We start from the raw sequence: 14,508 nt of genomic DNA on the forward strand, positions 1-14,508 counted from the left end.
ACTTCAAGGATATTCAATGGGCTGAAGTAGGACAAAAGTTGGACCAAAATAGTGCAGGAACCTAAGGATAATAATCATAAATGTGTTACCATAGTGCTTTCCCACTTTCATTTCACATTCAGACTTTGAGTTTTACCTTTTTACAGCCTTCTGACCTATGGCAGATATGCAGAGCATTATTACTTTAAGTTGTCTGAACAGAAATATCTAACTGTTTGTTTGACTGAATATTGTTACATTATTTCATATTGGTATGAATAATAAAAGCAATGCAGATTCAATGGCAGGATCATTTATTGTACAGAATCGGAAACAAATTGCAAGAATATAAATATAACGCCAGCTTGCTATTGACTTTTAACCAAATATATGTGATACAATTAATTAGTCATAAATGTCAGAGAAACAATGATCTTAAATGTAAGCCACGAAGTTCTGGTCATCAAATAAAAGGAACTGACACCCTCATTGTAAGAGAACTCCCCATACACTGATCAAAATTAGCATGATGGAAGGAGAGGTGAGAACACCTGAACCGTGAGGGCAATCTTGATAAGGTTCCAAGCAAGCTGCAAACGCCATTACATGGGGAATATAGCTCTGCTCATGGATGCCATGGAAAAGATGTGCATAAGGTCCTTTTGCCATAATAGCGACATCCTCGCCTCCATGTGTCTCTGATGAAAGTGGGACAGCAGTTTGTTGCCTATAATCTCCATCTGTGAGAAACACAATAAAAGATGGTGAAGCAGTTGACATTTAATGACCACCTAAAATTTTTTACAATAGTTTCGGATAGAGTTTAAGTTCGCCAAAGACCTTAATTATTAATGGTAATGGATAGAGTGGGGAAACCTTAGAAATGTCTTCAGGTTGTTTTTGTTGTTTGTGTGCCCATAGGGGAAGTATCCCTTCCTCAGGACATTAGGTTGCAAGGTTAAATAGGAAGTTTGTAGACAAAATGAAGCGGAAATAATTGATGTTAAGTCATTCTAAATGATTATACACAACTGTAATTTATTGGCAAACCCAAGGCTTTGAAAGAAGGCAAGAAATAAATATGGCTCCTGATTGAAGATTTTAGTGAAATATGTAACTGTCATTTTTAGTTTTTTTAAATAGATTTTTACAAACTTCATTACAAAGTTCTTCCTGTTGCTATTTCTGATTAGACAAACTATGTATTTCATTTGTTTCTGACCTCCAGCCATCACTTAGCTTAGTGGCAAGGTCTGTGCTATAGTCTCATGATCAGTTTCAATGTGATAATAACAAAAAAAAATTGCATTCACACTCAAGTATGTACATACTCTGAACAAGTAGTAGATGCCCTTTAAAGAAGCATTCGTTCAGCTATGTAGCCATGTGTGTTGCAAATAAAAAAAAATAATTTTCAAAAATCACTAAGAAAGTGAGTAAAGCCATCACTCTGATGTTGGTGTTTCTAATTTTTTACACATTGACTAGATTTCAGAGTGTGCCTTCCTATCTTTGAGGACCCTTGGGAATGAATTCCTGCTAGTCGGAAATATGCAATATGGTAAATCGCTCATGTTCATTTAAAAGTGCTTAAAACGGTAGTAAACCGCTGGCTTTTTTTTTTTTAAACCTGCAAGGCAATGTCATAATGTGCTAGTATGCATCACATGCTAGCACATTATGTAAAACTTACCTTAGAACTAAGCCCTCTGCTGTCACCGCTTCACCTGGTCTTCCTTCCAGGTTCGCAGACTCCACCTGTGTGAGTGGCCGAAGCTGCGGTGACGTCACTCCCGTGTGTGCAGGCCAGAGCTGCAATTTACAGGACTCTGAAAGAACAGCACGGGTATGCCGTTCCTTCAGTGCGCATGCGCCAGTGATGTCTAAAGTAAATATCTCCTAAACGGCGCACGTTTAGGAGATATTTACAGTACCTATAGGTAAGCTTTATTATAGGCCTACCTATAGGTTAAAATCATGCATGGGAGTTTACTCCCACTTTAATGTAACTAATTGTAAATACACTCATTAGATTTATGTAGTTATCATTCCTTTGGTCCCAAACACCTACTTTTCTAGTTTTAAACATCTCCTCTCTGTGGCCCCTCCCCGGACATCAAGTAGCACACACACTGCAGAGCACTAGCTAGGGATATCACATTGAAAAGAGCTACTGTCAATTCAAGCCCTTGTGTAAGGACAAGAATAGTTTGGAATAGAGTCTCTATATGCTGCCTGTGTGTGTGAGCATACAGAGCATCAGCTGGTGCTTCAGGGAGACCCAACAAGGCAGTGTAGTCTCCCTATGGGTGGAAATTACAAATCCAGAGCTTTCAATGGCTCTTTTTCATGCTACTACCCCCTCCCAAAAAAATAAATAAAAAGGAACTGCAAACATACTAGAATATGAGGAATATAGTCATTTTTCTCCTTGAGGGTTTTTGCTAACGCTGCAATTTTACCTTTTTAAATTATAATGAAAGTTTAAATAATTGGAAAATGATGGTGTCTATGTTCCTTATTATTTTGCTTTGTATGATATCAATTCTACAATACTGGACGTGCACTGTAAGTTGGCAATCCTTGTTTCTGAATAGGGATGAGCCAAATGTACCTGGATTCAGATTCAGTTAGAGGGAGGTTTGTTGAACTGTGCTGATGTTCTGAACATTAACCACTTGACCTCCGAAAGATTTACCCCCCTTCATGATCAGGTCATATTTTGTGATACGGCACTGTGTTACTTTAACTGACAATTGCGCATTCATGCAACGCTGTACATAAATAAAATATATCACATTTTTTCCCACAAATAGAGCTTTCTTTTGGTGGTATTTGATCACCACTGGGTTTTTTTTGTGCGCTATAAACAAAACAAGACTGACAATTTTGAAAAAAATTAATATTTTTTTACCTTCTGCTATAAAACATATCCAAAAAAATATTTAAAAAATCAAATTTCTTCATAAATTTAGGCCAATATGTATTCTGCAACATATTTTTAGTAAAAAAAAATAAAAATCCCAAGTGTATATTGATTCGTTTGAGCAAAAGTTATAGCGTCTGCAAACTATGGGATATATACTGGAATTTTTATTTATTTTTACTAATAATGGCGGCGATTAGCAAATTATAGCGGGACTGTGATATTGCAGCAAACATTCTGACACTAACTGACACTTTTTGGGAACCAGTGACACTAATACAGTGATCAGTGTTAAAAATATGCACTGTCACAGTACCAATGACACTGGCTGGGAATGGGTTAAACAGCTAGGGTTAAATGTGTGCCTAGCCAATGTTTTGGTGTTTTTACTAAGGGAGGTGATGGATTTTATTCCCTGCTTTGAAGTGAAAGAATATCCATAGTTTCCCCGTTGACAGGACCAGAGCTCTGCTCTATCGCTGATTGGCACCTGCTGTGTCTAATCAGAGTACAACCAGGTCGATGAGGGCACGCGTGCTCCCCCTACCATGAAGTGCCAGATCATGTAACTAATACGTGATTCAGTGCAGAAGAGCCGCCTTGCCGCCGTATGTGTGTGTTATACGGATTGGTTAATCTGAACCCCACTGAAATCAACATGAGCCAAATCATTTCTGGCCATGTTCAATTCTATTAGGCAAGGGACTGTCAAACAAATAGCATGGGGGCTGGGAACTGCCCTGGAGGACATATACTAATAAAGAACATTTTTAAAAATACAGATGGGGAACAGTGTTTTTTAATAAAAGGTAAAGTGAAACAATAAAACAATTCCCAATTCCTTTAACTACGTCAATACCAGGCACTTTCCCCCCTTCATGCCCAATCCAGTTTTCAGCTTTCAGCGCTGTCGCTTTTTAAATGACAATTTATCATTTTGTTCCCACAAATAGAGCTTTCTTTTAGTGGTATTTGATCACCTCTGCGGTTTTTATTTGCTAAACAAATAAAAAAAGACCGAAAATTTTGAAAAAAAAAGTTTTTCTTTGTTTCTGTTATAAAATTTTGTAAATAAGTACGTTTTCTCCTTCACTGATGGGCACTGATGAGGCTGCACTGATGGGCACTGATGAGGTGGCACTGATATGCGGCATGGATGGGCACTGATATGCAGCACTGATGGGCTCTCATTGGCGGCACAGATGGGCACTCATAGGTGTCACTGATGGGCACTGATAGGCGACACTGATGGGCAGTGAAAGGCTACACTAATGGATACTTATGGGTGGCACTGATAGGCACTGATAGGTGGCACTAATAGATGACACTGATGGGCATCACTGATATGGAGGCACTGGCAGGCATTGCTGATGGGCACTGATTGGCATCTTATGTGGGCACTGATTGGCATCCCTGGTGGCCATGGGGGGCATACCTGGTGGTCATCAGTGGTGGGCATTCCTGGTGGTCCTGGTGGCATCCCTGGTGGTCCTGGGAGGGCATCCTCGGGTTGGCTGCACTGATAATCAATCAGTGCAGACCCCCCCTGTCAGGAGAGCCAATGATCGGCTCTCCTCTACTCGCGTCTCTCAGACACGAGTGAGGAAAAGCCAATACGCGTTTTTTCCTGTTTACATCGTGATCAGCTGTGATTGAACACAGCTGATCACATGGTAAAGAGCCTCTGTCAGAGGCTCTTTACCGAGATCGGTGTGGCGGTGTGTCAGACTGACACACAGCATCACTGATCGCCATGCTGCTTGCCCTGATCACGTCATATGACGTCTGGTCAGGATAACACAACCACTTTGCGCACCTCATATTGCTATATGGCGGGCGGGAAGTGGTTAAAGAACAAGCTTGTGAGATACCCTGAACCTGCCTTCAAGTACTGTAACAATAAAATGTATACAGTGCTTTAAAAAAGTATTCATAAAATTTATTGAAATAAAAAAGTATTCATATCCCTTGACATTTTCCACATTTTGTCATGTTACAACCAAAAATGTAAATGTATTTTATTGGGATTTTATGTGATAGACCAACACAAAGTAGCACATAATTGTGAAGTGAAAGGAAAATCATAAATGGTTTTTAAAATGTTTTACAAATAAATATGTGAAAAGTGTGGTGTGCATTTGTATTCAGCCCCTCTGAGTCAATACTTTGTAGAACCACCTTTTACTGCAATTACAGCTACAAGTCTTTTTGGGTATGTCTCTACCAGCTTTGCACATCCAGGGAGTGACATTTTTGCCCATTCTTCTTTGCAAAATAGCTCAAGCTCTGTCAGATTGGATGGAGAGTGTCTGTGAAAAGCAATTTTCGAGTCTTGCCACAGATTCTCAATTGGATTTAGGTCTGGACTTTCACTGGGTCATTCTAACACATGAATATGTTTTGATCTAAACCATTCCATTGTAGCTCTGGCTGTATGTTTAGGGTCGTTGTCCTGCTGGAAGGTGAACCTCCACCTCAGTCTCAAAGTCTTATGCAGACTCGAACAGCTCTGTTCTTCTAAGATTGCCCTGTATTTAGCTCCATCCATCTTCCAACTCTGACCAGCTTCCCTGTCCCTGCTAAAGAAAAGCATCCCCACACCATGACGCTGCCATGTTTCATGGTGGGATGGGTGATGTGCAGTGTTAGTTTTCCGCCACACATAGCATTTTGCTTTTAGGCCACAAAGTTCAATTTTGGTCTCCTCTGACCAGAACACTTTCTTTCACATGTTTGCTGTGTCCCCCATATATCTTCTCGCAAACTGCAAATGGGAATTCTTATGGCTTTCTTTGAACAATGGCTTTTCTTCTTGCCGCTCTTCCGTAAAGACAAGATTTGTGGAGTGCACAACTAATAGTTGTCCTGTGGACAGATTCTCCCACCTGTGGATCTCTGCAACTCCTCCAGAGTTACCATGGGCCTCTTGGCTGCTTCTCTGATTAATGCTCTCCTTGCCCAGCCTGTCAGTTTAGGTGAACGGCCATGTCATGGTAGGTTTGCAGTTGTGCCATACTCTTTCCATTTTCGGATGATGGATTGAACAGTGCTCCGTGAGATGTTCAAAGCTTAGGATATTTTTTTATAACCTAATCCTGCTTTAAACTTCTCCACAACCCTATCTGTGACCTGTCTGGTGTGTTCATTGGCCTTCATGATGCTGTTTGTTCACTAAGGCTCTCTAACAAACCTCTGTGGGCTTCACAGAAAAGCTGTATTTACACTGAGATTAAATTACACACAGGTGCATTCTATTTACCAATTAGGTGACTTCTAAAGGTAATTGGTTCCACTAGATTTTAGTTAGGGGTATCAGAGTAAAGGAGGCTGAGTACAAATGCACGCCACACTTTTCAGATATTTACTTGTAAAACATTTTAAAAACCATTTATCATTTTCCTTCCACTTCACAACTATGTGCCACTTTGTGTTGGTCTATCATATAAAATTCCAATAAAATACATTTACGTTTTTAGTTGTAACATGACAAAATGTGGATACTCTCCAAGGGTATGAATACTTTTTCAAAGCACTGTACAATGTAATACAGAAAAAGTGAAATTTACAAACAAAAACATTTCATTTAAATTGAAAATTTTATTTCCTTGCCAGCTTGGTTTACTTTTTTAAAAAAATATATAGGAACAAAAAATAAATACCCCAAAAAATACACCTTGATATTCCCCCTAAAACTGCATAACAGACTCTTATATTTCATGAGGGTCTGGTTTGGATTTAACAAGGGACCACATGCAAAAAAATTGAAAACATTATATGGAGCACCCTCAAAATACATGCAGTCTGGCTGACCAGAAGACGAGCATGAGCATGAGCATGCGGTCTCCATATCCCCCTCCATATGAATGATTATGGGGTACATTGACTATCTACTCCATCACAAATTTAAAAGTTAACAGTAAGGCCTCATGCACACAGGATGTTAAAATAACGTTATGAAAACGCCAGTATCTTTGCAGTGATTTTTTAAATTTTTTTCAACGTTTTTGCAATAGCGTTTTTTAGCGTTTTTTAGCGCTTTTCTGCATTAGCGTTTTTTTTTTTTTTCAAAATTTTATTTTATTTTATTTTTTTTTTTCAATGGATCAAAAACATTAAAAAACGTTGGTGAGTGACGTTTTTGAGCGTTTTTGAGCGTTTATCAGCGTTAGAGCGTTTTTACAGATGAAAAACGTCTCTCAGAACCCACTGGTCCTGGGGTTTTTTTAGCCCTCATGCACACAGGCTGTTAAAATAACGTTATGAAAACGCCAGTATCTTTGCAGTGATATTTTTTAACTTTTTTCAGTGTTTTTGCAATAGCGTTTTTGAGCGTTTTTGAGGGTTTTTCCGCGTTAGCGTTTTTTAGCGTTTTTTTTTTTTCAAATTTTTTTTTTTTTTTTTTTTTTTTTCAATGGATCAAAAACATTAAAAAACGTTGGTGAATGACATTTTTGAGCGTTTTTGAGCGTTTTTCAGCATTAGAGTGTTTTTACAGCTGAAAAACGTCTCTCAGAACCCACTGGTCCTGGGTTTTTTTTACAGCTTAAAAACGCCTATGCCACTTGCAGCTCAAAAACGCCTAGGTGGGCATGAAGCCATAGACTAACATAGACAGGCCTTTTTAAGCTGCAAAAAAAGCTCAAAAAAGCAGCTGTAAAAACGTCCGTGTGCATGAGGACTTACAGTTTAAAAACGCCTATGCCATTTGCAGCTCAAAAACTCCTAGGTGGGCATGAAGCCATAGACTAACATAGACAGGCCTTTTTAAGCTGCAAAAAACACTCAAAAAAGCAGCTGTAAAAACGTCCGTGTGCATGAGGCCTAAATAATCACACCACATACTATGACTAATCCTTTATTTCGAAAAAAAATCCCACTATGTAAAACTATTGTCAATCACGTCGTCCAGTGATGCATATCCTCACCAATCACGATAACCAACGTTGCCCCAACCCACGAAAAAAAATTTAAAAAGCAATCACCAAGACAATCTGCCACGAATAACAGCTTTCCTGCTGATAGATTGTTAGGGTTTTTCTGATTTGAAATGATAAAATATAATTTCTCAATGAAAATGCCTGGATTTCAGATAAACCAAGACCAACATGTCACAGGAATATTTACTTGTCTCTGGATGCAGATACCAGAAGAGTTTGTTCAATGAATGAAGTTGTGTACTGATGAACTAACCACTTGCTGTCCCATCCACAGTCATTTTGAATGTACAGTCAGGTCCATAAATATTGGGACATCGACACAATTCTAATCTTTTTGGCTCTATACACCACCACAATGGATTTGAAATGAAATGAACAAGATGTGCTTTAACTGCAAACTTTCAGCTTTAATTTGGGGGTGTTTACATCCAAATCAGGTGAACGGTGTAGGAATTACAACAGTTTGTATATGTGCCTCACACTTTTTAAGGTACAAAAAGTAATGGGACAGATTAACAATCATCCATCAAACTTTCACTTTTTAATACTTGGTTGCAAATCCTTTGCAGTCAATTACAGCCTGAAGTCCGGAACGCATAGACATCACCAGACGCTGGGTTTCATCCCTGGTGATGCTCTGCCAGGCCTCTACTGCAACTGTCTTCAGTTCCTGTTTGTTCTTGAGGCATTTTCCCTTCAGTTTTGTCTTCAGCAAGTGAAATGCATGCTCAATTGGATTCAGGTCAGGTGATTGACTTGGCTATTGCATAACATTCCACTTCTTTCCCTTAAAAAACTCTTTGGTTGCTTTTGCAGTATGCTTCGGGTCATTGTCCATCTGCACTGTGAAGCGCCGTCCAATGAATTCAGAAGCATTTTGCTGAATATGAGCAGATAATATTGCCCGAAACACTTCAGAATTCATCCTGCTGCTTTTGTCAGCAGTCACATCATCAATAAATACAAGAGAACCACCTCCATTGGCAGCCATACATGCCCACGCCATGACATTACCACTACCATGCTTCACTGATGAGGTGGTATGCTTTGGATCATAAGCAGTTCCTTTCCTTCTCCATACTCTTCTCTTCCCATCACTTTGGTACAAGATAATCTTGGTCTCATCTGTCCATAGGATGCTGTTCCAGAACTGTGAAGGCTTTTTTAGATGTTGTTTGGCAAACTCTAATCTGGCCTTCCTGTTTTTGAGGCTCACCAATGGTTTACATCTTGTGGTGAACCCTCTGTATTCACTCTGGTGAAGTCTTCTCTTGATTGTTGACTTTGACACACATACACTTACCTCCTGGAGAGTGTTCTTGATCTGGCCAACTGTTGTGAAGGGTGTTTTCTTCACCAGGGAAAGAATTCTTCGGTCATCCACCACAGTTGTTTTCTGTGGTCTAGTAGGTCTTTTGGTGTTGCTGAGCTCACCGGTGCGTTCTTTCTTTTTAAGAATGTTCCAAACAGTTGATTTGGCCACACCTAATGTTTTTGCTATCTCTCTGATGGGTTTGTTTTGTTTTTTCAGCCTAATGATGGCTTGCTTCACTGATAGTAACAGCTCTTTGGATCTCATATTAAGAGTTGACAGCAACAGATTCCAAATGCAAATAGCACACTTGAAATGAACTTTGGACCTTTTATCTGCTCCTTGTAAATGGAATAATGAGGTAATAACACACACCTGCCCATGGAACAGCTGAGCAGCCAATTGTCCCATTACTTTTGGTCACTTAAAAAGTGGAAGGGACATATACAAACTGTTGTAATTCCTACACCGTTCACCTGATTGGGATGTAAATACTCTCAAATTAAAGCTGAAAGTCTGCAGTTAAAGCACATCTTGTTCGTTTTATTTCAAATTCATTGTGGTGGTGTATAGAGCCAAAAAGATTAGAATTGTGTTGATGTCCCAATTTTTATGGACCTGACTGTACATGTACGTCGCCTGCAACATGGGTGTGCCCAGTGTGCCGCTCCTGTGACTGCTGTGTCTGGTGGACACCGTTACTACTGTTACCGGTATGTGGGCGCTTTGAGTGGCTGGCATATCATGTGATCGCTATGCGATCACATGACCACAATGTAAACACAACTGTTATGAATGACCCACATGGTAGCTGTGCCAATCACAGCACCCTGCACCATGTGAGTAGCTCTAGAGAGTCATGGATCACAATAGTAATCAAGTCTGCTAACTATGGTGTATGCAGTATATTAGAAAATTGATCAATCCTGATGTACTGATGACCTCATTTCTTGAGGCCCTAAAATGCCAGAAGAGTACCAATGCCCCCAAATGACTCCTTTTTGGATAGTAGACAGTCTGAAGTACCATATTTATCGGCGCATAACATGCACCCTAATTTTAAGAGGGACGTTTTAGGAAAAAAACATATTTTTAAAATAAACAACTTTGAAGCAAATTAAGGGTCAGTGCCCATCAATCTCCATCTGCAGCCTGAATAATGTCCTAAATGCAGCCCAAATAAAGTCCTCAATGCAGCCTGATTAATGCCTTTTTTAAACTACCGTCATTTGCAGCCTCACCATGTCCCTCACCAGCAGCCTAAATCAGGAAATCACTGAGCCGTCATCTCCTCTCCACTCGGCTCTCATGTTACACACGCACAGTATCGCTATCGGCATTGGACCAGCTCCTGTGATAGACAGAACACTGGTCCAATGCTGGTGGCGGAGGTGGGACTGTGTGTGTGTGTGTGTGATGTGAGAGCCAAGTGAAAGCCGAGGAGCCGAGTGGAGAGGAGATGATGGCTCAGTGAGGTACGCTGTCAGCGTATAACACGCACCCCTGCTTTGTCCCCAATTTTCAGGAGAAAAAAGTGGGTGTTATACGCCGATAAATATGGTGTTTAGTAAGAAGCATTGCAAGCTTTTTCAAGTTGTAATTTTTTTGTAACAATTTTTTGTAAAATAAAGAAATTAAATAATTGTTTTTATATACTGTCACCAGTCAGTGTCCCTGATCACCGCCATACCAGTCACATGATGACGCTGTACTGCACCGGTGACAGTATGTAAAGAAAAAAAAAAAGTATTTAATTTCTTAATTTTCCCAAAAATTGTGACAAAAAATTACAACTTGAAAAAGTTTGCCATAACTCTTACAAAGTACTTCAGCTTGTCTACTGTCCAAAAAGGAGTCATTTAGGGGGAATTTGTACCCTCCTGGCATTTTAGGGCCTCAAGAAATGAGGTCTTCTGTCCATCAGGATTGATCAATTTTCGAATATACTGCATATACCATAGTTAGCAGTCCCTAAAACTTTGACACAAACCAATTAATATACACTTATTGGGATTTTTTTTACCAAGCACATGTAGCAGAATACATTTGGCCAATACTATGGAGAAATTTGACTTAAAATAAAAGGGTTTTCTTTCATAATTTTTGGCCTTTTTCCATTTATATAGCAAAAAATATAAAACCCAGTGGTGATAAAATACCACCTAAACAAAGCTCTAATTGTGTGAAAAAAAATTATATAAATTTCATTTGCATACAGTGTTGCATGACCGAGCAATTGCCAGTTAAAATAGCACAGTGCTGAATAGCAAAAAATGGCCTATCATGAAGGGGGTAAGATCTTCCGGAGGTCAAGTGGTTAAACCCATAGACACTCCAAGCTGAGAAACAATGGAGGAGTTTACTATTCCAACAGTTCCAACTAGCTTTTACAACTCACTCTTTATACAGCTAGCCAGAGACCAGACTCTTTCTATATAGTGTCAGCTTAGTGCATGGTCCAACATTAGACCTAGATGGGCATTAGGTCAATTATTGACAGCCCAGATCTGTGGGTAATATATACTCAGAAAAACATAAGGTTAAGTAAGGGACATTAATTTATGCCCCCATGAATCATATCAAAATAATATGAATATGTGTCATATGTGTTATAGTTTTCAGAATGGAATCACAGCTAGAATTTCACAATATATGTTTTCAGAAGTAAGATTAATCCAGGGATAAAAATCTTATATCCAATATAAATTCTAATTTAGTAAATTCCGATTTTATTTCTAGAAGACCCAATATAGGGATCCCTAGTCTTAGTGCATCATCCGGTGGACCAGTGAAACCACTGACTGTCTCTGCAGTGTGTTCATCACCTCCAGCTACAGGCCTCAATGTTCAGTCTGTGTCTCTGTAGTGTGTTCATCACCTCCAGCTACAGGCCTTACAATCCAGCCTGTGTCTCTGCAGTGTGTGTATCACCTCCAGCTACAGATGGTGGCGCGGTTAGACGCAGCGGCTACCCCGGGTTCGAAAGACGGAGCTTTTATTTATATCTTTTAATGTCGTCTCTTTGTCTTCAAATAGTCTTACTTTACCACAAAGTCATCTGGAAACTACTGTAAAACATAACTACGATTGCCAAAGTCTTTTATACACAAACATCAACTTTCACCGGCAGCTATCGAGAAGCTACGAGACCTCTGTTCACTGAAACCTGACCCTGAGACCGCAGTTTAGCCTACTGAAGCTACCCACACAAGGCAGCGACACAAGCGGTGTGAGAGGAGACGGAAACGCGGTAAGTGTGGAGGTATACGAGCTAGGCTAAGGGCTAGCCCCACAAGACCGGCTCTTCCAACACTTATGCTCTCTAATGTTCGCTCGCTGGAAAATAAACTGGACTTAATTCAACTCAGTCGGTCTACACAACATGAGACAAGGGATTGCTGTGTGTTTATCTTCACTGAAACATGGCTAAATAACAACATCCCGGATTCCACCATTCAGCTACACGGGCTAACCTGCTAGTGGATAGAGATTCATCGCTGTCCGGTAAGACTCGCGGAGGTGGTCTGTGTGTGTATATCAACAAAGAATGGTGTAACAATGCTGTGGTAGTAACAAAACACTGCTCATTGCTGGTAGAGTTTATGTTTGTGAAGTGTCGACCATTCTATCTGCCGAGGGAGTTCACAGCCATTATTATTGTCGCAGTTTACATTCCCCCATGTGTAAACGCTAAGGACGCACTTCACGAATTTTACAGCTCTATCGGTGGACATTAAACAAAAAACCCTGAGGGCTTTTTCATTATTGATGGTGTCTTTGACAGGTATCCTCTTCCCACTTCCGGGAATCCGGGCCGCAGCCCGTGACATCACCACGGAGCTCCCTCCTCTCCTTGTCGCCGGGCCAGTAGGAGAGAGGAGCGGGGCCTCGCGCATGTGCAGTAGGGTTCCCGGCGTGCAGCCTTAAGGCTGCACTGCCGGGTACCCTTACCCGCAATGGCGGCGGCAGCACCCGACAGCTGATAGAAACATCAGCTGCGGTGCCAACATTGCTGGACTCCAGGACTGGTACGCGTCCTATTTTTAAAAGCCAGCAGCTGCAGTATGTATAGCTGCTGGATTTTAATTTTTTTTTTTTTTGGGCGGAATAATGCTTTAAAGACAGTTTAGCCGAAGTTCTAACAACATGTGAATTTTGCAACAAAGGGAAACAACACTGAACCCCACCCTCACCTTGGGCTTTCAGATCATATCTCTGTTATACTAATTCCAGCATACAAACCGTTGCTTACACTTGCGAAACCGGTTCAAAAACCAATCACAGTACAGTACAGACTTACAAGAGTACACTGAAACAGTGACTGCTTACATCAAAAAGTGCGTAGATGATGTGACAGTCACAAAGATTATCACCACACGTGCCAACCAGAAGCAATGGATGACAGCAAAGGTTCGTGGGCTGCTAAAGACCAAAGATGAGGTATTTAGATCACAAGACAAAGCAGCTCTCAAAAGATCTAGAGCCAATCTGTCTCATGGCATCAAGAAGGCAAAACAACAATATGCTCAAAAAATCAATAAACACTTTAGCGACAGCAAAGATACATGGGCCCTGTAGCAAGCCATCCAGACCATCACTAACTACAAGCCCCTGCCACAGGCCAGTGATAATGATACTTCTCTCCCCGGTGCACTCAACCATTTTTATGCATGGTTTGAGATGCAGAACCAAACACCTTCACAAAAACTACCCATATCCCGAAACGACCAGGCGCTCTGCTTTTCTCCAGCCGACGTAATTAAGACCGTGTTCAGGATCAACCGACGGAAGGCTACTAGCCCTGATGACATACCTGGATGTGTGCTGAGAGACTATGCTGTACAGCTGACAGATGCCCTTACAGATATCTTTAACATTTCGCTGAGCCAGGCAGTTGTCCCTACGTGTCTGAAATCCACCACCATAATTCCAGTGCCAAAGAAGACACCTGTGTCCTGTTTGAAAGACTATCGTCCCATAGCACTGACTCCAATAATGATGAAGTGCTTTGAGAGATTAGTCATGCATCACATTAAGTCCAGACTTCCAAACACACTGGACCCATATCAGTTTGCATACCGTCCAAACCGCTCCACGGACGATGCAGTATCCTCTACCTTTCACTTGGCCCTTACCCACTTAGAACAGAAACACTCATATGTTAGAATGCTGTTCATTGACTTTAGCTCAGCATTTAATACAATAGTTCCACAGCAACGTATCACTTAATTGAACTCGCTGGGCCTCAACCCGCCCCTCTGTAATTGGATCCTGAACTTTTTAACCGGAAGACCTCAGTCAGTCCGTGTTGGCTGCAACACCTTGAGGACTACCACACTGAGCACGGGTGCTGC

General features: G+C 40.6%; 1 protein-coding gene across 1 annotated transcript in view; it reads right to left on the bottom strand.

Moving 5' to 3' along the window:
* Nucleotides 1–277: 277 nt before the first annotated feature.
* Nucleotides 278–14,508, bottom strand: part of LOC141139905 (alkaline phosphatase-like) — a 117,233-nt gene continuing 103,002 nt past the window's right edge. The window contains exon 11 of the mRNA XM_073626478.1: nt 278–719. Within this exon, the coding sequence (XP_073482579.1) occupies nt 466–719 (254 nt within the window). The 3' untranslated portion in view covers nt 278–465. The remainder of the gene's footprint in view (nt 720–14,508) is intronic.

The sequence above is a fragment of the Aquarana catesbeiana genome, linkage group LG04, assembly GCF_042186555.1.
Source record: "Aquarana catesbeiana isolate 2022-GZ linkage group LG04, ASM4218655v1, whole genome shotgun sequence".
NCBI classification, from domain to species: Eukaryota; Metazoa; Chordata; class Amphibia; order Anura; family Ranidae; genus Aquarana; species Aquarana catesbeiana.